The sequence below is a fragment of the Lingula anatina genome, chromosome 1 (assembly GCF_051362555.1).
Source record: "Lingula anatina isolate TDL-2025a chromosome 1, LinAna3.0, whole genome shotgun sequence".
In the NCBI taxonomy this organism is placed as follows: Eukaryota; Metazoa; Brachiopoda; class Lingulata; order Lingulida; family Lingulidae; genus Lingula; species Lingula anatina.
In genome coordinates, this window is record NC_141767.1 from 55,565,155 (window position 1) to 55,590,462 (window position 25,308).

General features: G+C 36.8%; 1 protein-coding gene across 10 annotated transcripts in view; it reads left to right on the plus strand.

Moving 5' to 3' along the window:
* Positions 1-25,308, plus strand: part of LOC106155215 (inositol 1,4,5-triphosphate receptor associated 2) — a 96,166-nt gene that overhangs the window by 12,491 nt on the left and 58,367 nt on the right. For 9 of the 10 annotated variants that reach the window (XM_087002538.1, XM_087002544.1, XM_087002548.1 and 6 more), the window contains 12 exons: positions 1,045-1,122; positions 1,245-1,301; positions 3,088-3,147; positions 3,364-3,419; positions 15,082-15,235; positions 15,574-15,726; positions 19,597-19,793; positions 20,103-20,140; positions 20,280-20,431; positions 22,115-22,236; positions 23,796-23,836; positions 24,285-24,367. In XM_087002538.1, coding sequence (XP_086858664.1) covers positions 1,045-1,122; positions 1,245-1,301; positions 3,088-3,147; positions 3,364-3,419; positions 15,082-15,235; positions 15,574-15,726; positions 19,597-19,793; positions 20,103-20,140; positions 20,280-20,431; positions 22,115-22,236; positions 23,796-23,836; positions 24,285-24,367 — 1,191 coding nt within the window. The remainder of the gene's footprint in view (positions 1-1,044; positions 1,123-1,244; positions 1,302-3,087; positions 3,148-3,363; positions 3,420-15,081; positions 15,236-15,573; positions 15,727-19,596; positions 19,794-20,102; positions 20,141-20,279; positions 20,432-22,114; positions 22,237-23,795; positions 23,837-24,284; positions 24,368-25,308) is intronic. The other variant, XM_087002545.1, reaches the window with a different exon arrangement.

Consider the following 25,308-nt stretch of genomic DNA (forward strand, 5'->3'; position numbering starts at 1 on the left):
AAAACACACTTGTTGATACTGTAAACTCCCATAGGTTAAGTTCTCTGCCAGATAAGTGTCCATAATAATGAAGCAGTGATAATTATGCAGGTAAATACTGTTTAATATTGCAAATAAGTTTTCAAAAAAAAAAAAAATATATATATATATATATATATATATTTTGTGTAGTGCCAACATAAATGCTATAGATGAATAACAGTGCCTTATCTATCCTCAAACTCTTAAAATGTTAATACAGAAAGATTGAAAGTTTGAATAGCAGCTTTATTGGAATATATATATATATTTTTTTTCAAACACTGGCATTTTCAAGATGTGACTTTTAACTCCCATCCATTTGAACCTCTGCACATTTTCTGTATTTCCACATAAGCAGTTGTATTGGTATTTATGTCTTTAAACATTATGCAATATTATTTTATGCACTGTCATCATTTTTCAGATATTGTGATTTTATTATGTGAATTTGAACTTTTGTGGTACTGAAACTGTAATCTTATTGCAGGGGCGGATTGAGACCGTCTTCTGGGCCTTCTGAAAGATGGTCAGATTTTAATGTTTACATTGACGGGTATCTATTTTTTTCTGTTGGAAGACCATCAAAAATGGAGGATGGATCAACAAAGATAATTTGGAATACTGTCAGAAAATATCTCTCCCATTCGCTTCTGTTATTGACCATGTTATCTGTTGTTCATGATAAAATTCAGTGTTGATTGACAGCATTATTTATTATTGCATCAAAATTGACAAAATGACCTATTTTTTGCATCTTTATTTTCTGTTTTTCGTCTGTACATTTAACAGCTTTGCTGCCTTGTTTAACATAAGTTAAGTTGTCTCTGATGCAGTGGCATGGACAGGACTTGAGGGGTAAGATTTGCTCGGTATATTTAGCTGATTATAACCAAAGTAATGGGTTGACAACTGACATGGAGAGATGAACACATTTTGACTGGAAACATGGCAGTAACTGTTATAAGCAATATGAAATTGGGCAGATATGGTAGATGCATATTTTTAAAGTCTACTTTTTTTCAGCTGATACAAACCAACTGTGACCTTGATGCTGCTAAGACTACACACAATGAACTTTTGGGTTCTCTCACAGATTTCAAGGTTAGATGCAATGAAATATTTTATTTCTTCAATCTATCCTGTTTAACTTCATGAGAGTCTTCTCTGAAAAATTTTCCATATGTCTTACCTTCATAAATGGTCACAATTCAGTGTTTTTTTAGCAACTAAAAGCCAAGTTTGAAGAAATGGGACGCGTTCAAGAAGTGCAGCTTTCTGAGGTAAAGTTTAAGAGTGCATTCCCAGAGATTAAGATCGATCCATCCCGATCAACCTAACTCCCTGTGGGTTCACGCTAAATTGCAGTTAGCCGAGCGCGCACGACAGTTAATTACCCTCTTACAGCTTTTAGTAGGCGGGACAGACGCTTAAGCCGGCTAAGCTGACAGTAATCTAGTGAGACTCCCCACAGGGATAGATTGATCTAAAATCTGTGGGAATAGGGTCTAAGTAATGCAGTGTGGTGTAATTTTGTGTTGCTATGCTTTGGCTTTGATTGTTATTGCTGTTCCACTTAGCAAAGGCCACCCTGCAGCTTGGGGAAAAAAAAAAAGAAAGTAAAGTGAAAGCAATCTAGGACCCAAGATACATCTATCTTTGATCCCAGGTGCAATAGAGGAAAAGAAAATGTGTTATTGTACCACAAGCGCAACGCTGGCAGTACACATTGTTTAAGTCCAGACCTGTAATGTCCGCCGGCTCTGCCAAGTCACTGTTCCCACTTCTCCTCCTAGACTACAAATTTATAGGAACTAAGGACTTGTTTGCTGTAAATGAACCTGGACCTGCATCTCCTTAAATCAAATCAAAACAAAACGTGGTCTTCTTGGAGTGTTTTTACTCTACTGTCATTCCTTTTCTCTGACTTAATAATTAATGAATTATTTAAGCAACACAGAAAATCCAGCATCTCTCCTTTTTCTTAGAAGTGACCAGCTGATTCAGTTGTAGGATACACTTACCATTTATTGTACCACCAGTGTAGGCACTGGCAGTACACATGGTTTTAGTCCCTACCAGCCCCATCTGCTGGCCCTGCCAGATCCACTGCTACGTTACCATTCCCGCTCATCCTCTTAGACTACAAGAGCCTGCTTACCCATCTCTTGAATTTAGGTCACATATAATCTCAAGTAGATCCATGTGAATTTTGGGCTTTGTCAGTGCACCAGTCTAGGTGTGGCCGTCGTCCCAATTCACCCTTGTCCAAAATTTGCAAAATTAAATGTTAAGTATCTCCCAAACCAAAGGAATTACGAGAAAAATGTCTATAGATGGCTGCGCGAAAGTCACATGTGGAGATTTCAAATATGTTCTTGGATATGATCATTGGCCTTGATTTCAAGGTCAAACAGGCCAAAATTTTCTAAAAACGGGAATTTTTTGCCAAAAAATTTCTTTCTGTCAATTTTCAGAAACTACACACACCTAATCTATAATATTACAAGCATATGTTACACTTAGGGTAATCTTTGATCTTCATGAGTTTGGGGTCAATCAGTGCATTATCACGGGAGAAGCAGCCTTTAGTTGCCGAAACTGAAAACTCTGCCTACCCAGGAAGTAGTATTATATCAGCTCACCTTATATTATGATAATATTATATATAATATTGATATTTTTTGTTTTGGTTTCCATACAAATGCGCTTTCTCCAGCTGATCCTCTAGTTTGAAAAATGCTATGAATTACCTTACTGACTGAGTCTTACAATTTATCTGGAAAATCATAATGTTCACCTTTTGTGTAGTCAAAAATGTGTAAAGTGTATGTAAATGGGGGTACAATACATGGAGGCGGTATCACCTCTCTGATTCTCTAGTTTAAAATATTTTCTTTGTTAAATCCTGAAAGATGGCCTTGAAATATAGTCATGCATGAACATCCATAAATGTTGGTCATTTTAATAGTTTGAGTTTTAAGGGTAATACAGATAAAAGATTAAAAGTAACTTATAAAGGGAAAAGCTCGTTGTAAAAAATTATTCTATCATTCTTCTATCTTTCAGCGATGTAAGGAAACTGAAGAAATGAAAGCAACTCTAGATCAGTGGAAGAGAATATCTGAGGTAAGATATTGTTATCATATTAAAGAAAAATTCAAGATCAAAACTTTAACCGATATCTTATACATATCTTAAAAATGTGAGTATAGTTAAGACCTTGAGTCTCTTATTAAAAAGGAATGTTTTATAAAAATTATTTTAGCTTTGCCCAAGTATGTTACATGCAGATGTCTTTATTTGGAAAATTCCTTTTTGAACAATGTTTTTTTTTTCTCCTAGGGTCTAAGACAAGAAAAGAATGAACTAGAACTTCAGTTGATACAGACACAGCACAGGTATGGATGTGATTTTCACTAATTTTACTTGTAAAAACAATTTTTTTTTGATTTAAAGATTTTTGTTTCAAATTTATTTTGTAGAGACAGAAGATGGACCGAAAATGAACTGATTTGGTTTTTAGTATGACGGGGTTAGGGTGATCCTTGCGGGGTTATTGATTCTTAATTCTTTTTACACTATAATATTTGTTATCTCCTCCTATACCAACAGAGTGATGCAATTTCATCATTGATAGAATTATAATCATGGATGTGCATGACTACTTGAATTTTTTTGTGTACCTTGGGGTTGGACTCTCCCTGGAGGTTGGTTGATTCTCATTTTTATGTACAGATGCAGATGTGTCTGTACATTCAGTCATCCCCTGCATCTGTCATTGCTGTCGCTGTTCACTTTCAGTCATAACATGATAAGTGGAAAAGCATTTTACTTTTTGTCTTTAAACTTACGGAACTGATGAATATTCATAAAATACAGGGCCAATTTCGAAAATCAGCCTGATCAGGCCATTTCTTCATAAGTCATGCTGTTTTTTTTTTTTCAGCTTATATGCAATACTGATAGCAAGGAAAACAAATGGCCAATCAGCTTCAAATCGTATAGGAGTGATCAATATTGATAAAATACAGGTTGAGTTTGAAGATCAGATCGATCGGACCATTCTTCCAGAAGTAATGCTTTTTTTCTTTTTCTTTCAGTATATATGCAATACAGACAACACATTTCAATAAAACCAATAGGCCAATTGTCTTCAAATTCACAGGCCTGACCAATACAGGTCGGGATCAAACCCAGCCTGATCGGATATTTTTTGGTGAAATTATGCTTTTTTTTTGGTCAAATAAACATTTTTCAGATATTGGCATTTTCAACTTTGTGACTTTGGACTTCCATGGGCCTTAAGACCTTTGCTAGTCACATTTTCCAAATATCTGCAGTGCATGATTAAAAATTGGTATTGATTATGCTGTTAATCATTACAGAATGTTGCATCAAACTTTAAGAAAAGCCTATTTTGGAAACTGTCGCCATAGTGACAATTTAAGTAATTCCATGTCTCTTATTATTCTCAAATTTCAACAAAGAAACCTAGGACTTAAGTACAGCTTGAGACTGAAAACCACTGTGATTGATTTCTTTATCTGAGGTTATACTGTTTTAGCAAAATGTAAATTTTTCACATATTGCCATTTTCAAGTATGATTTTGAACTTTTATGGGCTTGAAAACCTTTGTTAGTTGCATTTTCTGAATATCCATGATCATTTTATTTATAATTAAAAATTATGTTGTTAAGTACATATTATGCAATATTGCATCAAATTTGATGAAAATTTGGGCACTGCAAACATGTTGACCTTTGAATGAAAACCATGTCACTAATCAATTTCAAACTTACAGGAAAGAAATATTGAAATAAAGTGCAGGTTTAATTCTAAAACTAAACTGATTGGTGACAAAAAACCTACATTGTGCAATGTCACTACAAACATTATGAAATGAAAACTGTGCTATTAATTATTTTATAACTTACAAGAATGATTCTTAGGATTGACGCACAGCTCAAATTGGAAGACCAGCTTGATTGGATTATTATTTTTTCTTGAATTTATTCAGTTTTTTGTGAAATTTTTTTTTGTTCTGGCATTTTCAAAATACAGAGTGGTCTGCCTCAATTTTTGATATACAATTAATAAGGTATTTCCAACTTTCTTTCATCAGATCATGCTGTAAGGATGACCATTCTGCAGAAATTGGAAACGTTTAATGTTGTAAAATTTCAATAACTGATAATATGCTGGGCAATTCCAGCATTACGGATGTACATTTTGCACACTTTGGCAGTGCACTGCACAAAATCATGTACATTTGGGGCCAATTTCTTGTGGCCTATATGTGGGTCTTAGGTGGTTATATAACCATATAAACAGTGATGCATCCAGTGTGCGGCATTGGGGCATTGCCCCCTTTTCCCAATGAATGCCCCCAATTTTGAGAAACAGTACGCGAAAAATGCAGCAGATTTGAACTAATGAGCGCATATTCAGCAAATAAATGCACGCTTGAAAGTTTCTATAGCGATCTCGGTATCGCCGATCTAAGGGGAAATACTCCTGCAGCGAGAGGGAGTTTGAGGTAATGGTTTTTCCAATACGTCATAGATAGCTATTTATAGCGCTTATCTGATTTAATTGATTGGTTAATTATTACCTAATCGGGGTCATCACAGCGACCTCTGTATCACGTGTTAAAAAACAATGGCTGCCAAAAAAACGATTCTCGATTTCTTCTCAAAGAAAACCGTTGATAAGCCGGAGTCTGTCGAGTCGGAAGAACCGACAGACTTGGAAAAGGACACTTCGCAGGTTCCCGAGACTGTCTCGCTGAACGAAGGTTCGGAGAATGTGGAAACTGCACAGGAACCACAGAAAGAAAAACCGTCGAAGGAAAGCGGGTCGAAGCCTGATGCGGACAGATCAGAGAAAAAAGCAAAAATATTCATGGAAAACCAATCGTTCATGGCTGGTATTAAATGTAGAAACTGGAAAATCCAATTATTTGCGCAAGGAAATACAAACTACAGAACCTCTACATTGGATCGGCATTGCGAATTGCCGGGCCACAAACAGGCCATCTAGGACTTGTGCCAGCGCAATAATATGAACACTTTGTGTAAGAAAGATTTGGACGTGCTTATAAAAGCTTTTAAAGCTGTGTATTTCATGTGTTTGACAAACTTTGCTTATCAACATACAAGTACTAAAATAACTGAGGTGACATTGCACATTAAACCATCAAAATGGCTTCTGAATTTTGTGAAATCCCTATCACAGCTTCACCATGCACAAAACAACAATCAGGATACAGACAGTGAAAGTAAGTTTTCATATTAAACTTTATTTAACCATATGTTTATTCAAATGCATATCTTGATTTCCAGCTCTTTCCTTTTTTAGAGAAACGTGGACCTAAATATAATCATTTGAATAATAGTTGGTTTGATACAATGCCATGTTCTAAGCCAATTAACTCTTAATAACTCAGAAGCTTGCTCTTCATTTGCAAGCTTATGAGTGCTTAAGAATTAATGGCTTATAAACAAACAAAATGGCCATTTTTGTAATGCCCCCTTCTCAACTTCTCATGCCCCCTTTTTGCCAGATTAGGGGGGCATATGCCCCATATTTTGGAAATCCTGGATGCATCACTGTATAAAATAATATTATTCAACTCCTTTGCATGGCTGTGTAACATACTGAAAACACCCCTGTAACAAATGTATGTGTACAAATGAGATTTTTCAACTTGCTTTATTCATCTCAATAACTCTGTGAGCTTTGCAATCCAAAAATTTAAAAAAAAAAAAAATACAGTAATGTGCCATGAATTTCGTACTGCTCTTAAAATCGGCTGTCTGGAGTTTTTTTATGGACCATGAATTTCGGCCAGTAAGCAATTTTGCGTGATCTTGATTTCGTAAATTTTGTACACCTTAAAATTGGCCATCGGGCTATCTTCGCGCTCATAAAGATCTAACAGTCAGCAATATTGCCCCAGGGTACCTTTTCCTGAGTGCTACGTGTGCGGCCCAAGGTGCAAGATAATGATTGGTACTGTTAGCTTAGGAAGCTAAACAACATCGTCATCACCATTCATTCAGATAACAGTAGAATCAATTACTGTTGGGCTGTTGTTTCTTTACCGCAGTACTTAGTGTGAGATAGCGATTGGTAGTTTTGCTGAGGCACACAGTAGCATTGTTAACAGTAGAGGCTTCAGTAACAGAACAAAAGAAGCAATATTAAGAGCTGCAATAAAGATTATCATTATTGCTTTCTTGTCTCGCTCAGATCGTTCACGATCTCCCACTGACGATCTTCCGCTTATGAAGTCCCTTGAAATGTACAAATAAAATGAAAAAATATTTTTAAAAAATAGTAAATTTCAATGGGGAGGAAGGGTTAAAAACAATCGATAACGATCTTTTGCTAACGCTCTTTCTTGAACAAACTCCTTTGAATGAATATGAAAATTGCCTTCTTGTCTCGCTTAGATCGAGAACAATCTTCTGCAAACAAAAGTCATTGAACGAATATGAGCTTTCTTGTTTTGCTCGGATTGCGAACAATCTCCCGCTGAGGATACGAAAATTGTGTTCTGGTCTTGCCCTTTGGCTAACGAAGTCTTTTTAACAAATATGAAAATTGCCGACTTGTCTCTCTCGGATTGTGAACGATCTCTCGCTGAAAATTTGAAATTGCCTTTTTGTCAATCAGCTTTGTCAGTTGCTGTACATATGAAGGACCGGAATGTGTCCCCTTTCACAAATTGGCTGTTAGTTTGCTTAGAGTGTACCACATGAAGGTCACTTTTGTCACTGCTGCATACGGCGTTGAATGTGTATCTTAAAGTAAATAGAAACATTTTTTTTGCATTTTGTAAGCTTTAGGAAGTAGTTTTGTCTTGACTGAATATCAGCGTACACTACAAAGTAGTACCATTCATCTGTGACGCATCATAAAAGCTGGGTACATCAAATTACTCTTAAGAAAATTTCTTACAACGTCCACGGCTGCCCCGACAAGCCAAGACGTCATTTTTTCAAAAAAAAAAAAGTCGTAAGCCGTCTAGCCGTCTTTGAAAATATAGGCCGTTCGGTGATGTAAGCGGCCGTCCAAATGACGGCTGGACAGTTCGCTGGGAAAAGACTTGCTCATAACGGTATATTTATTTAACTATAGGGGCTTACTGACATAAACTTTGGGCACTTATATAGATTGTGCCTGCTTGTATCAAGTTAATTCTGAATAACAGTGCTGTACTGCTGTTCAATGTGGTTTGCTGTACTTATCCTGAGTTTTCAAAAAATAATCTGAAAAACAGAACGCTCGGATCGTTGTACTAATATGGGGCCTTCTTGCTATCCACTTCGTGATATCCACTTCATGATATCCACTTCATGGTCGGCTTCTCTAGGTTGAACTTACATATGACATCACCCACCTTACAAGCGGGTGCATGGCTCCCAAAATCAACCAATTATATTAAAGGATAAAGTTCTAATATATCTAAGTTTAATTGTTTGTGCATTTTGTAAAAAATGCCCATGCCACCCCGTTAGTTTGGAGGGTTAAGCTGGATCAAGTCCGTGCAAAATTCTTTGAAGCTTTGCAGGAAAAATCTATCTTTCTTTGTTTCTCTGGCTCCTTGTATAGCTCGATGATCAGATATATCCAGTGCCCCCAGGTCTGCTGGAGCAGCCCTTTGAAAATAATGCACAGGTAGATTTTTACCTGAAATAAATATCGCCAGCGAGAGTGCGTTTGATACACTCAAGACAAAGACTACATGTGAACTAAAGGGCATTTTACCATCTAATTAAGAGGTAAAGGAAGTTCCAGCTAGTTGGACGATTAAGATCGGACTTCTGATGGGAACTAGTATTGTTTACCTCAGTTCTGTGAAAGCAAACGAGAAGGGGTGTCAGAACAATGGTGCATATATAAATTATACAGAGGATTTGTACATTACCTTTAACTTACAATCGAAGGGGATTTTCGATAATATTCCTTGAAAAACAGTGATTGCGAAAGAGATTGAACACTTACCAGACATGTGGGCTGGAGCAAACTAAATTTTGTCAGCCCACACCTTTTTTTACCAGCCCACAATAAAATAATCAAGCTGTATATTTTCATTTCATTTTTGATGAATGTTATTGCCTGGCATTTTAAATCGGTGCTTTTTCAATTTTCAGGCCAGATATAATAGAATATTTGAGATTTAAGTTTAAACATCCTTCATTTTGGATGCTTTCTGGCATTTAAGTTTTATCCTTTTTACATCTGGGTTGCTTATCTTAATTTCTAATCTTTTAACACAAGATCATGTATCCTTTGTAAATTTCTATTCCAATTTTTGCCTAAAATTAAAATATAAGTCATAGTAAAGTGAAGCTTCCAACTTTTCTAACTTTTTTTTAGATTTTCACTATTGGAAAAATGCTTGTCTGTTAGCAGGGATCGTCCTGGGTCAAAATCTGGTTGGGCCATTTTGGCCCACTTGGTAAAAAAAGAAATTGGGCCATTTTTAAAAAATGTGTGCCGTGAATTATTTAGAGAAAATTCATTATATTTCAATATTTTTATATGATTAAAAACAATAAAAAACTTGATGCTTCTACTCTGAAGTCCTAAATAATTGTAGTGTATGGAAAAATCTTCCAAAATTAACAATATATTGTACTGTCCAAAAAATTGTACTTAATGGAAAAATCTTTCAGAATAAATAATTGCACTACATGGAAAAGGTAGACAATTCCCATTCTTATTGTAAAAAAAGCCATTGCTCTCATAGCAGGCCCGTAGTCGGCAATTTTAAAAGGGGGGGTCTTTTTTCCATAAAAACGTCATGTACCTAGATCAATTTTTACCAAGGGTGAACCTTTTGTCAGCAAAAGGGGCGATTCTTTCGAACTATTTTTTGTAATTGAACAATTCCTGGCTACGGGCCAGAGTCTGTAAATAATTTTTATTCAATATCTAAGGCTAAGCTAGTTCGTTTAGATGAATTAATAGACAGTTTTGCATCCTGACTGTGCCATTGCAAATTTTCCGCACTGAAAATGATGTTTTCCTTCATTTTGACATATAGCGCTGCTAAAGATGCAATATTACTTAAAATATCCATTAAAATTAGTTAAGAGCACCCATCTAAAAAGCAAATGAATATTTCTCTTTTTCACTTATCGGTTACTCAACATGCGGTGCGACGGAAGCCATATTTGTTTACCCAGCACATGTAGTTAGGTGTTCTCAGAGGTCCGTGCGCGGCCTGTCGTAAGCAGTTTGAGCGGCCTGTTTTCAGTGTCTTGAGCAGTACGTTTTTCATTGACCTGTAGTTGTTTCAGTTTCGATAATTTTTTTGTGAAACGGGTCACATGTCAGCCCTCACGGCATCTCTATGCGCACTTCGAGCGACATCATAATGTATGAAGATCTTTATTACAAAAAATAGTGTTTGCTACATGTATTTGTACGCTCCAGTATGGCGCAGGTTAAAATTTTACTTGCGCCTAGTGCGTACTCAGAGCTTTACGATAAATTCAGATATGAGTCGGTGTCTGTAAAAGAAATCAACTTTAGTCCGTCGGTCATGTGGGCCGATGAGTTATAAGGGTTTTCCAGCCCACAGAATTTTTGCCGGCATATGGCCGTGGTCCGACGGCTTTCGCAATCACTGGAAAAATACACTAAATTTATAGAGAATAATATCATGGTTGGCCAAAAAATTGTACGCACAATGAATCTGTGCGTACGCTCCTGTCGCAAACCATTTCCCACTGACTATATGAAAACTGCCTTCTAACATGGACAAAAAGTCCAAGCTTCTAGGCTTGCTTGGATCGCTGACGATCCATTGCTGACTACAGTAACAAAGGCCCTTGAACTAGTGTGGAAATTGCCTTATCGTCGCGCTCAGATCACTCATGATTTCCCATTGACGATCTTCCAGTCCCTTGAACGAATATGCAAAAAGGCCTTTCTGTCTCGCTCGAATTGCTAATAAATATGAAAACTGCCTTTTCGGTTTAGTCTAGATTACCGATCACTCGCGTGTTTGTTTGAAGATGGTTTAAATTACAAAATGTACACCATTTTTAAATGTGTACATTTGCACAACTATGTGCCAGGAAATTATTGCGTTGTTGAAAAGCTGCTGGTCAAGATTGGGTTGCCTGAGCGAAAAAAGTGGTCATCGAGCCCTGCACACCCCCCCCAACCTAGTATATTTGATCGCAGACAACAATCAGCGGTCATCTTGGTTGTAACGCACGGGGGAGAGAGACCGTAATACACAGTTCGGCTGCTGTGGTGAAGGATACACCGACCCGTGCATGGCGAGATGAGGACGCACTTGCGCGTAAAGCTCCGCCCGACTTCAACGGTAATCGCAGATAAAGGCTACTTGTACGTGCGACATAGACAACGATCGGCTGTCATGTCGGTTTCGGCGCACGGTAACACTAAGCTTCCACAGTAAAGATTATCTGGCCGTGGTAGACGCTAATCGGCTGCCGTCTCTCCCTCCGTCCACTCCTGTCTGAGCGCCAGGATCGTTTTCGAAAAACGACACTAGTTTCTGGCTGCCACAATCGCTTTTGAAAAACAACACTACTGATAACGATGCTGCTTTGCATCCCTAGCCAACAGTACCGCTCGTTATCTAGCACCTTGGGCCGTACACAGTGATTGGGTGAAAGTACGTGTATCCCTTTGGTCACAATTACCGACACTCACCCATCTTACATTATGGTAACTCTAAATAGATCGTCAGGACAACTTCCGGTCAAAATTGACAGAATTCCATGAAATTCGAACGTTTGGAAGTTCTGAGCACCTCCATTTCATGAATTTCGGCCAAAACAAACTTTTCCCAAATTTAATTATTTTCTACTGTTTGAAATTCATGGCACATTACCGTAATATATATATATATTTATATTTTTGATTTGATTTGATTTGAATGACTTTATTGGGTACAAGATTATATACAAGAATTTTAAAAGAGCATAATAAAACAACTTACAACTAATAGTACGACGTCACTTAAAATAATACAAAAATAAGATTGTACCCAAAAGGGTTTGCCTAAAGGGTCAATGACCCATGAATGGACACCCCCCAATGATATACAAATGATAAAAAATAAAAACTCTACTTTAGTACTAAAAACGACAATGTGTACAACTAAAAAAGGACAATGTGTACATCTGCAACGACCCACCCAAGTGCAAACGTTCTCGGGGTCAAAGCGCTCCACCAGAAGAGTACCATAGTGCTCTCTGACGGATCGTCTAAACATTGATCTGCCAACCCCTGAACGTGTGCAAATGGGAAGGGCGTTCCAGATGGGAACAACGCGATTGAAAAAAGACCGGCAAAACGTTTCGGTTCTACAGAAGTTGGCACTGTGGATGATAAAATGATCTCCCCTTCTTACTCTAAAGTACAAATACTTCGTATGATCAAGGACAGCCCTGCCAATAAAACAACTATGCAGGAAGGTAACGTCTAAAATTTCTCTTCTATAAGCTAAAGGCAGCAAGTTTAAAGCAACCAGTCTGTCTTTATAATTCATTTGGTTACCCAGAATATGTCTTGTGGCAGTTCGCTGCACCCTTTCTAGTTTTATTAAATTTTCTTTTGTAATGTGATCCCAAGATACAGAATTAAACTCAAGCTTTGAACGTACTAACGAATCAAAAAGAGGCTGCATTAACCTTGGGTTCCTATTTCTATCAAACACTCGCCTAATAGTTGCCCATGTCTGATTTGCACTCTTAACAATGTTATTTATATGTGAATTAAAAGTCAACTCACTGCTAACGGTAACTCCTAAATCCCTTACGTCATGTACCTTTATCAATACATGTCCAAAGATGTTATAATAAAATACAGTTGGATTGACCTTCCGCGTGACACTTAACAGCATACATTTTTTTGCATTCAATTTCATTCCCCACCTATTACACCACTCTACTACCCTCTCAAGATCCTCCTGGAGGGCCAAACAATCAGCCAAAGAACTAATTAATCTATGCATTTTTGAGTCATCAGCAAAAAGAGACATAGTTGTGAACCGGTCAACAACCTCAGGTAAGTCATTGACATAGAGTAAAAACATCAGTGGCCCCAAGATTGATCCTTGTGGAACTCCAGATGTTACATCACTAGTATATGAGATTTCACCATTTAAGCATACTCTTTGCTGTCTTCCGGTTAGATATCCGCTAAACCAGTTTAATAATCTACCATTTATCCCAAAACTACGCAATTTATGAACCAAAAGTCGATGAGGCACGACGTCGAACGCCTTACTAAAATCTAAATAAATGATATATATATATATATATATTGAACAAAAAATGTCAGGTCAGGTTAGGAGAATGATTGAAATGACAGAGCTAGAACACTTTGATGTAACAGATGTACAGTTTGGCTGTATCAGACATACTTGTACGACCACAAAGGACATATACAAAAATCAAATTGCATAATTTATGAAGTACATCAAGGTAATTTACTAATTATACTGCTCTTAATTTATAATTTTTGAAGTTTACATTTAAGCAACATAAGAGAAGTAGTTATGAATAATAACAATCTAAATCAAATACTATTTTACTATGAATAAAAATTTTTTTCTGCTTTTTGTCTGTATATTTGACAGTTTTGTTGCCTTGTTTTGTTTGGTTTTCAATGATTACTGTGGTAATTGTGGAGTAAAAAATTAGTAGCACAGACCTTGCCACCAAGTTTAATTCAAACTATCACCTACATTGTTATTTTTGAAAAAAAAGGAGTGCATCGCATCAGTGTGTGTTAAACGTCAGTAATGTCAGTTAAGGCAATTAAGATTACAGTATTACTGTATTCAGTAAATAGATGATTGTTGGTTAATATTTTTTAAATTAAATGTGCTATATTTGCAAGTCCTTGGTCTGTTAGCTGTTTTATTAAATTGTTGTCTTGATGTATGAATCTTTGAATTCCAAGATATGAAAGACACAAAAGACATTAAAGGCAGTCTCAGTTAGACCCTTCAAATAGCAAGAAAATGAATTTTCCTGGAAACCTCACCAGTTTTCCCATAATGGCCAAAATATCTCCTATCCAAAGCTGTTCAGAAAATGAAGCTACCTAAAATCATTTTTAAGTTCCATTAATTTATTTAAGACGACTCATCTTAAATACTCGGCTACCATCTCACAGTGCGGCTTCAGAACCCGCAATTTCTCGCCAAGTCTCGTGGTTTACTATGAGTAAAATACTACGGCTGAGACCAGGATCTTATTATTTGGTGCCAAGACAGCCAAGATTGAGACACGGGGAAAGTATTGCAACCGGGACAAAAGAGGCAGAAAAAATATATACATTAATGTTCAAACGAATGTTACATGTTACAATAGGAAAATAATAATGGCTTGTAGGCCTGAAGATATTTTCAAGTGTGAAGAATCTTCGAGGAATCAATCAACACAATGGAGTTCCTTTCCATTAACTTTGCCGTTTGCAAAGAAAACCCGACCAAAACACGCGATACATGCATTCTCAAAAGTTATTGTGATTTAAAATTACATTTATGTCAAATATATGCCAAAAAACACGGCACTTACTTTTCTGACAAGCTCGCCCTGCATCGTGACATCAGTATCGTCGCCTCTGTTATGACTGTACCCTGCTGTGATTGGTTGTGAGCGTGGGAAAATCCAGGTCATGACTTTGAGCCGGAAATACTTCCGGCAGTGCTCCGAAATCATGATAAATAGTTTACGTTTTCTAATTTTTTATTCTAGTTGTCTTAGCAGAACATTTGTGACCCAGACTGATTAAGATAATAATAAACAATCTCCCAAAACACAAATCTGATCAGAGTTTTACATAGAACCTGCTCCTATATATTAATCTAACTCTAACTGTACTTTAAGGTTTGGCATAACATGGTCATCTATTATTTCTCAAAATTAGAACTAATGCTGTGACATAAGGTTGTGCATTTTACAGAATAATATATAAATTATTTTTTTTTGGGGGGGGGGGAGGTCATTTTACTCATTATAATGTTACTTTCTTATCTTATCGTTATCTTATTTTAGTATGCATATGCAGTGTGATGAACTTGTTGGTGATGAATCCTCCATTGTCAGTGAGAATGAGAAGGAATTGATTACCAGGAGTCTGTTTCCCAGTGCCAGTAGTACTCCTTTCTCATCTAAATTACCCTCAATACACTTTGAATTAAAAAACCTGGTGAGTGAAAAAAATTTGTTCATTTAGTTTCTTGCTTGATTTATTTGGGCAAAGTAACTATCCAGGGTATTGACACTGTATACATTTGGAATTTTTTAATGAGCTGTTGTTCTTTGCAGCTTGTTCTCTATTGTAATTTAAAGGTAGAAGCAAGGAAAAAGACGTGTCTGTCTGTGCCCTAGTGTTTATGGTCACTTTCTGATATTTTTGTTATCTTTGTATCTGTGAAATGTGAATGCACTTTCTATACTAAGGTTTGGGCTAACAGATATGAAATAAGAACTTTTAGTTTAATTGTTTGTATTAACTGTTGTGATCTCTCTTCAATTATTTTGTAGATTCAAAGTGAGAAAGACCTTCCATCTCCATTTTGTGAAAAGGCTCTGATTGATGATGTCTTTAGTTCAGATATTGGAGATGACGAAGGAGAAACTGTGTTTGACAATCTGAAGCCATGTGATCTATTCAATGATATGAAATCTGTAGATTTGGTGAGATGTTTATCTAAAATATTTTGACCAAATTAATGTAATTATCAAACAGTAATGTGATGAGATATTTTTTACTATGTAGAACAGCTCAAAATAGTGGTAATGATTTTACAGACAGCATCTTTCTCTGCTTCAGTTATGTTACAAAATACCCAGTAAGCTTATCTAAAATACTTTTTAAATATAAGTTCAAAAAACTAGTAGATGGAGTGAAAAGCTTACCCCTAAGGTTAAAGAAAACTGTTATAAGAAAACTTGTCTGTATTATAAAGATTTAGAAGACATTTCTAATTGATGGTTTTTATTGGTAATGGTAAGTACGGTAATGTGCCATGAATTTCGAATGGCTCATAAATTTCGAATGATCTTAAAATTGGCAATCTGTAGTTTTTTATGGACCATGAATTTCTACCAGTAAGCAATTTTGCATGATCTTTATTTTCATGAATTTCGTACATCTTAAAATCAGCCATGGGGCTATTTTCATGCTCATAAAGCTCTAACAATCGGCAAGGTTGCCCTCAAGTACCTTTACCTGACTACTACATGTGCGGCCCAAGGTGCAATATAGCGATCGGTACGGTTAGCTTGAGACACTAAACAACATCGTCATAACCATTCATAAAGATAACAGGATAATCAATTAAGAGTTGCACTGTCATTTCTTTACCGGAGTACTCGGTTTGAGATAGCGATCGGTAGTTTTTCTGTGGTGCACAATAGCATTGTCTACAGTAGGGCCTTCAGTAACAGAACAAAGGAAGCAATTAAGAGCTGCAATAAAGATTACCATTATTGCTTTCTTGTCTCGCTGAGATCAATGAAAAATTATTTTAAAAAATAATAAATTTCATTGGGGAGAGATGGTTAAAAACAATCGATTACGATCTTCCACTGACGTTCTTTCGGGAACGAACTCCCTTAAATGAATATGAAAATTGCCTTCTTGTCTTGTTTAGATTGAGAATGATCTCCGGCTGACAATCTTCGCAAACTAAAGTCATTGAACGAATATGAGAATTGCTTTCTTGTTTCGCTCGGATTGCAAACGATCTCCCGCTGATGATATGAAAATTGCCTTTTTGTCTATCAGCTTTGTCTGGTGCCACATGTATGAAGGTACAGAAGGTGTCCCCTTTCATAATTTGGCGGTAAATTTGCTAACAGTTTGTTAGGGCCTACACGTGTTTTGTACCACATGAAGCTCACTCTTGTCACTGCTGGAATATGTATTTTAAAGTTAATGGAAACATTTTATTGTGTTTTGTAAGGTTTAGGAAGTAGTTTCGTCGAGACTGAAAAACAGCGTGCACTACAAAGTAGTACCATTCAACTGTGATGCATCATAAAAGCTGGGTATGTCAAATTAGTCTAAGAAAATTTTGTACAACATCCACGGCCGGCCCGACAAGCCAAGACGTCATTTTTCAAAAAAATTTGTAATCGTTGTATTATTATTATTATTATCATTACGCCTTCTTGCTATCCGCTTTGTGATATCCATGGTCTGCTTCTGTCAGTTGAACTTATATATGGTATCACCCAGCTTACACGCGGGTGCATGGCTCCCAATATCAACCAATTATATTACAGGATAAAGTTCTGATATATCTAAGTTTAATTATTTGTTTGTGATCGTAAAAATTGCCTGTGCCACCACCCTGTTAGTTTGGAGGCTTAAGCTGGATCAAGTCAAAATTATTTGAAGCTTTGCAGGAAAGATCAGCCTTCCTTTGTTTCTCTGGCTCCTTGTTTAGCCCGATGTTCAGATTTTATCTAGTGCCCCCAGGTCTGCTGGAGCTGCTCTTTGAAAATGATGCACAGGTAGATTTTTACCTGAGATAAATGTCGCCAGAAAGAGTGCGTTTGATACACTCAAGACAAAGATAGGCTACCTGAGAGCTGAAGGGCACTTAACCCTCCAATTAAGGTAAAGGAAATTCCAGCTAGATGGACGATTAAGATAGGATTTCTGATGTATAATATTGTTAACCTCAGTTCTGTGAAAGAAGGGGTGTCAGAACATGGTGCATATATAAATTATATAGAGGATTTGTACATTCAGGTGACAATAATTTACAACTGAAGGGGATTTTCGTTTATATACCTTGAAAAATACACTAAATTTATAGAGAATAATATAATGGTTGGCCCCAAAAATTGTACGCACAGTGCATCTGAGCGTATGCCTGGTTACGTCCCTATAGCTAACCATTTTCTGCTGACTATATGAAAATTGCCTTCTAGCATGGACAAAATGCCCAAGCTTCTAGGCTTGCTCGGATCGCTGACTATCTCCTGCTGACAAATATAGTAACGAAGTCCCTTGAACCAGTATAGAAATTGCCTTATCGTCGCGCTCAGATCACTCATGATTTCCCATTGACGATCTTCCAGTCCCTTGAACGAATATGAAAATGGCCTTTCTGCATCGCTCGGATTGCTAACGAATATGAAAACTGCCTTTTCGGTTTCGTTCCTCACTCGCGTGTTTGTTTGAAGATGATTTAAATGACAAAACGTACACACTTTTCGAATGTGTACATTTGCACAACTATGTGCCAGGAAATCAGGTGCGTTGTCGGACAGCTGCTGGTCAAGATTGCCTGAGCGAAAAAAGTGGTTGCAAATAGAACCACGCAACTGTGGATATCGAGCCCTGCACCCAGGGGCCCAACCCTCCCCCCGGTATATTTGATTGTAGACAACAATCAACGGTCATCTTGGTCGCAGCACACAACGGAGAGAGACCGTAACACACAGTTCAGCTGCCATGGTGAAGGCTACCTGTGTGCCGCACATACCGATCTGCGGTCGTAGTGGCCTCCCTGGAAGGCAGATAGGCCATAATACCGAGGCCGGCTTCTGCAGTTTAGGCTATGTATGCGTCGCAGACACCAACCCGCGCACAGCGAGATGATGACACACTTGCATGTAAAGCTCCGCCCAACTTCAATGGTAAAGGCAACGAACCTGGCTTTAGAAGACGCTAATTGCTGATGAAAGCTACCTGTACGTGCACCATAGACACCGATCGGCTGTCGTCTCGGTTTCAGTGGATGGAAAGGAGCAACGGTAACACTAGGCCCGGCTTCCACAATGAAGGCTAACTGGCCATGGTAGACACTAATCACGTACCGGCCATCTCTCCCTCCGTCCACTCCCGTTCTGAGCGCCAGGATCATTTTCGAAAAACGGCACTAGTTTCTGGCTGTCAGGTTCGCTTTTGAAAAACAATACTACTGATAATGATGCTGTTTTGTGTCCCTATAGCCAACACTACCTTAGGCTGTACATAGTGATCGGGTGACAGTACGTGTATCCCTTGGGTTGCAATTACCGACACTCACCTATCATACATTATGGTAACTCTAAATAGATCATTGGGAGAAAGTAACATAAGGCCTGGTGACGAACAGACAACTTCCAGATAAAATTGACAGAATTCCATGAAATTTGAACATTTGGAAATTCTGAGCACTTCCATTTCGTGAATTTCGACCAAACTTTTCCCAAATTTGATTATTTTCTACTGTATAGAAAGAAGCATAGCACAATACCGTATTTCAATAGTTGAATGAGGGATGCCCTTAGTATCTGGATAGATATTTCCTGTTGTGACTGACATTTAGCCTTTCCTTTCTTGTACTTAAATCTAATTAATTGTGTGTGTTGATGCTTAGGATTTGGTTGGTTTCCACAATTTGCTGCAGTGTGTTTAAAGCAACTATACTTATTTGAAACAAAAAATCTTGGACAAAAGGTAAATTCAGTGGTTTCTTGTTAATAACAGGGGGCCTTACTCTAACCCCTGTAGGAAAATGAATTTTCATTAGAGTTGCTAATTATAAATAGATTTCTGTCTTCTAGGTTGAAGAGTGTAGACACAATAAAGATCTTGTGTTAGAACAGTTGGATTTGTTGTCAAAACCCCAGGGGGCTCAGAAAACTGAAGATGAGCATTTGAATGTCACAGAAATTACAAGACAGCAGTTGCTACAAGAGACAGAAGATTTTTCTAAAGTAATTGTTGAACTTGCCAAAACCAAGCGAGCCTCTGATCTGAGGTACAATTTTAGTCATGCAGTTGATGTGATCTTAATTTCATGAATAGTAAAAACATGTCAACAGATATTAGAAGGCTTTCTTACAAAGTACTTTGTGGAGAAAAAAAAATTGTCTTTTAAAGGTATATATGATTTATCCATAATTTTATTTTTAGTTACAAACTGGAATAATGTGTCCCCTATTAAAGTACAAATTTCAAACATTTATTACATTATAAAAGGAAGTTATTCCATTGGCTATTACAATAGAAATTACAAACATGCAGTAAATATACTTTAAATGTGCCTTATTTTTGCCCTATATTACAGGGTCACAAAACTTGCAGGTGCTTTAAAAAGGTTAAAAGGTAAGCATGAACATTTATGTCATAGTAAAAAAAAAGTAAATTGGTGGTAAGGAGTAATTGCTTAATTATATAATGTTGGTTTGACTTTATTCCACAACTGTTTTAATTGTCTTTTTTTTTCTTCATTTTTTATTTCCAGATAAAAATATAGAGATAAAAAGGAAACACAAGGAAGCATTAAAGCAGATGCAGGATGATTCCATCAGTCTTAATCTCTCAGTTGAAGAGCTCACAGAGTTAAGGGAAAGATATGAAGTGGAGAAATCTAACAGAGAAAATATTGAAAAGCAGGTACATAATAATAATAATAATAATAATAATAATTGATTGTCATATTTATACAAGTATAAAATGAAAATAGTATGATCTGTCGATAAAATGTAATAAAATGGAATTATTAAAATACATTTTGTTCATTAAAAATACGTACTGCTGATGGATAAAAACAATATTTGTCATGCTTATGATATCTTTAAAGAGTTGTGTGTAAATCTGTGTGACATATTATGTTATTCTTAATTCTTTTCACATTGTAATTTCTCCTAACTCCTCCTAGACCATTAGAGTGAGGAAGTTGAAACTTTGGGAACTGATAGACCTATTATCAGGGATGTGCATGAGCACTTATGAATTTTAGTGCAACTGGGGGTTGGGCTGTTCCTGGGAAGTGGTTGATTCTGAATTCTTTTCACATTGTAATTTCTGCTAACTTCTCCGAGACCATTATGATGAGGAAGTTCACTTTTTAGGTTTTAGCAGACTTATCATCACATGCAGGCCTACCCAACTACCAGACTCGGCACCTAAGGATCCTGAATTAACCGGTATATCGGACCACACTACCCGTTTTCAAGGTGTGTGTCAGATCGCATTTTGGAGTATCAGTCACAACACCGACAGGATGAACCCACGCTCGGTTGTCACCTTGATTGGATAGTAAACGATTGTCGTAAAATGGCTACATGATTTTAAAACCGGGTGCATAAATTTGAAAACCACCTAGAACAACCTTAGACTGCCACATTAATCTAATACAATGCAAAAAAGCCCTATCAAAGGTGTTAAACATTCAAACCGAATGTCGTAAAGTGCCCATATACCCCCATAGAGACAATAAAATAGAGTACTCTAGATGAGAGTACAGTCTAAGGTTGTTCTAGGTGGCTTTCAAATTTATGCACCCGGTTTTAAAATCATATAGCGATTTTACGACAATCGTTTACTATCCAGTCAAGGTGACAGCCGAGCGTGGATGAGCCTGCAGTCGTCCTACAAAATTTGTTCTGGGGTATGATACTCCGAAATGCGATCTGACACACACCTTGAAAATGGGTAGTGTGGTGCGATATACCGGTTAATTCAGGATCCTTAGGTGCCGAGTCTGGTAGTTGGGTAGGCCTGACATGAGTCCCTTTGGGTTGGGCGCCCCCCCCCCCCCCCCCTCCTCAGGGGATGGGGGATGATTCTTATTATTTTACACACTGTTATTTCTGCTGTCTCCCACTAGACCATTAGAATGAGTAAGTTGAAACTCAAGTTATAAACATATCATCAAGGATTTGCATGGACATTTCGGAATATTAATGTGCCTTGGGGTAGTTCTGTCTCAGGGGGTGGATTGCTTTTTCTACATAGTAACTTCAGTTATCTCCTCCTAGGTCATAAGAGTGAGGAAGTTGAAAGTTTTTGGGATTGATAGACCTATTATCAGGGAGGTAGATGGACCAGTCATAATTTGTGTTGGTGGGGGTTGGGCTGTCTCTGACGGGGTAGGGGAGTGGATAATTCTTTTTACATTTTGCATTTTTTCACTGATACTTTTTATTCAGTTATTATGAAGATAATTTGCAATAATTTTACATACAGGACCCAGGCATTGTCATAGGGTGAGCTACTTATACACTTTAAAAAGTGTGAAAGAGCAGGGATATGTGATGGCAATCAATCAAAACCATCTAGTTACATTTTTTCCAGCTTGAAGACAAAGAAAAGCAGTTAACAGTTGCAAAAGAAGATGCAAAGGGACTTTCTCAAACTTTGGAAGAGATGCACACCAGAAAGACCTCCTTGGAAAACATCATTGCAGAATTAAAAAGGTTAAAAAATCAAATATTATGATAAATTATTTTAGTTATTTTCAAATGACCTACTGTTGACAGAAAATCGACACTGCTTGATTGCACTTTACACGCAGACATACAAGTTTAAAAGAGAAAAAGAAAAAAAATCTGTTGGCAAGTCCTTTGGGTACATCACTGAAAACTGCCAGACTATTAAAGATCAATAACACCTGCACTTAACTTTTTTCTTCTATAGCAGGCTATCTATGGTAGCATAATGATTGCCTGTGTGTTGTGAAATCAATCGATTTTTGTCTCCAGAATTGTCAGATTTTTCAGGAGAAATGAAATTAGCTTTGCCATGATCTAGAAATACTATTGAAATGAAATGGTAATGATGACACAGGCTAACTTAAGCACTTTAAATGAGTTGAGTTCATTTGACTTTATAATGGTTTTGATAATTTGACTGATTGCTTTGCATCAAATTAACTTTTTTATTGCTATATTTTTTTTCGGTTTGTTTTTGATATGCCTGGGTGCAGGCCGTGATGCTGCATGAACCTGAAATAACCTGCTGCTTTTATACATGGGTGAACATTTTTAGGATGATGCCTGATGTTCAGTGTTCATTTTGATGCCTTTTTTAATATGATCTAAATTCTCTGAGAAAGATATTTCAGGATTTTCAGTTTTTACAATTTTCACCCATGGGTTGATGAAATTTAACTTCTGTGCAAATTTGGGCAAAATTATATGATAAAAATGTAAATATTTTTGTTGAGAAAATATTTTTAAAAAACTGACAACTATTGGCATTTGCTGGACTAATCTCCATCTCATGCATGCACAGAAGTTGTGTTAGCCTTTTTTTCATGGGCTTCACATGCTAAGGTCTTTACGTGTTTGAAGTTTCATTAAAACCTAAATATAGATGGCAAGACAATTTGGATAATGCAAAAGTACAAATTTGATAAGGATGTGAAGAATTCAGAAAAAAATTCCCAGGCGTACAACTACATCTGAAGGGCTTCATGTTTATGAATTTATATTAGAAGATTTATAGAGAGTAGGAAAGGAGAGCTGGACAAGATTTGTCTAAATTTGTCCATACACAAACAAAGGTATACCAGATCATTGTTTGATATAATTGATTGTCATTTTTACTTCTCAGTATAATTACACAGGGGATGTAATCAAATGCATAGGCCCAGGCTAGAAAATACTGACATTTCCAACCTTCAGTCCTCTTGTGCACAGTCCATTAATCCTGAGTAATAGCATAGCTAGAACCAGGATACATATTGATTGTTCAAAGTGAATTAGAGGAGGTATAACTGCATTACCTTTCCAACAGTATTGAAGAAGAGATATCAGTTGATTCTGCTGTAAAGCCTGTGAAGTAATGTTGCAAGCAATGTGATGAAGGTGCATATGAAAAAGAAGACCATGGGGAACTGTGTACCACCAGTTAGAGGCATCACTCAGTCTAGGTGTAAATACAACACATTTTAAATTATCATATTTAATGTGCTTTTGAAATGCATTGAAAATAGTAACTTTTTAACTTGTCCTCCTTTCTCTGTCCTTTTTAGAACAAATAATGAACTTCAAGAGAAATGCAGGGTAAAAGAAGGTAGGTCTAGTTAATCCTCTAAATGTGGTTAGCAGTAAATCATTGTTTGGTTGATGTATTAAGTGCACATGACACTAATCTGTCTCTGATGGAATGGGATATCAAGGACAGATCTGTTTTGGGGATACTAAGAGATCTAAGTCTCTAATATCCTATACTTGCTTTCTATTGTTTTAAAAAAAGCAAATGTAGATAGTCTTGGACTGACTTGGATTGTTTGTCATTTCTCTAGTCTAAATGCTATACAAGTTATTCTATTAGTGATTGTACCTCCTAAGTCATAGAATGCTTTTATGCAGATGATACGTCTTTTATCTGATTCATCTTAATATACTTTGTTGTCATTGATGCTGATTGATGGTTGTACATAATCACTGAAAGCATTTACTTATTTATAGTTTACTTAGCAATTTGTTCCTTTACTTTTTGTTTTTATTTTTATGAAAAGGTCTAGTAAGTAGCTTGGAGGAGGAACTTGCCAAATCTGTCAATATTGCGAGAGAGGAAAAGGAAAAAACATTATCTTTGCAGGTAGGCTTTTTACTTGCATGAATTGTTTCAAGTTAATTTAGATAAAACTTGTTTATGTTTTATTTTATTATTTTTATGTACAGACACAGATGTGTAACCTTCACCCGGGTCTGTTGAAAATGTTCAAAAATGAACACCTCCCCTGCCATTTTTAAGAAAAGTTTTATTAAAAAAAAAAAAAAAAGGAAAAGTAAATTGAATACAGTACTAATTTACAATTCATATAAATTTAATTCCAATAGTGAAATTACCTAGGGGAATGCAGGATATGCAACTGTAACTGTTAAGCACAGTGGTGGGCCTAAATTCTTTCTCTAAGTAAACCTGGCGTAAAAGGGACTCACAGCCCTCTCCCATGAAAAGATAATACCCAGTAGGCTGCTTTATTTTGTGCAAAGTCGCGTCATCCATGAATGTGTTACACACACCAGTGCAAACAACTAATGGTGTAATGCACAGCCAAATCATCCCGAATCATCAGCATGTACGCATTGTGCCTCACCAATGAAGGGTACCGGAGGAGATCAGCATTGGTCAGAATTGTGCCGGAAGTGACTTGTAGTGGTGTAAGACATAAAGCTGAGTGGTCATTTTTAGCTGGAGATGAATGGGACTGAAGACGTAGGCTTGGAGAAAAAAGCAGTTATTCTAACAACACGTTAAGATAACATCTTTATGCATTTTGGGTGGAGAATACTTGTAGAAACAATAGGCACATGATATGAAAACATGTCACGGAACTTGAAGGTGCAAAATCGTGCTAAATTTGCAGTCAATTTGTTTTGAAATACATGCTGCATCGACCGCCAGCGCGACAAAGAGCATAAAGGGAAAAGAATTCCCAGGAGGCTAGAAATCTTTGTCATGTGGAATTTTGGCATTTATATAATCTGATATGTCCATATCTAAGTATTTTTAGGTGCTTTATGGTATTGGCGGCA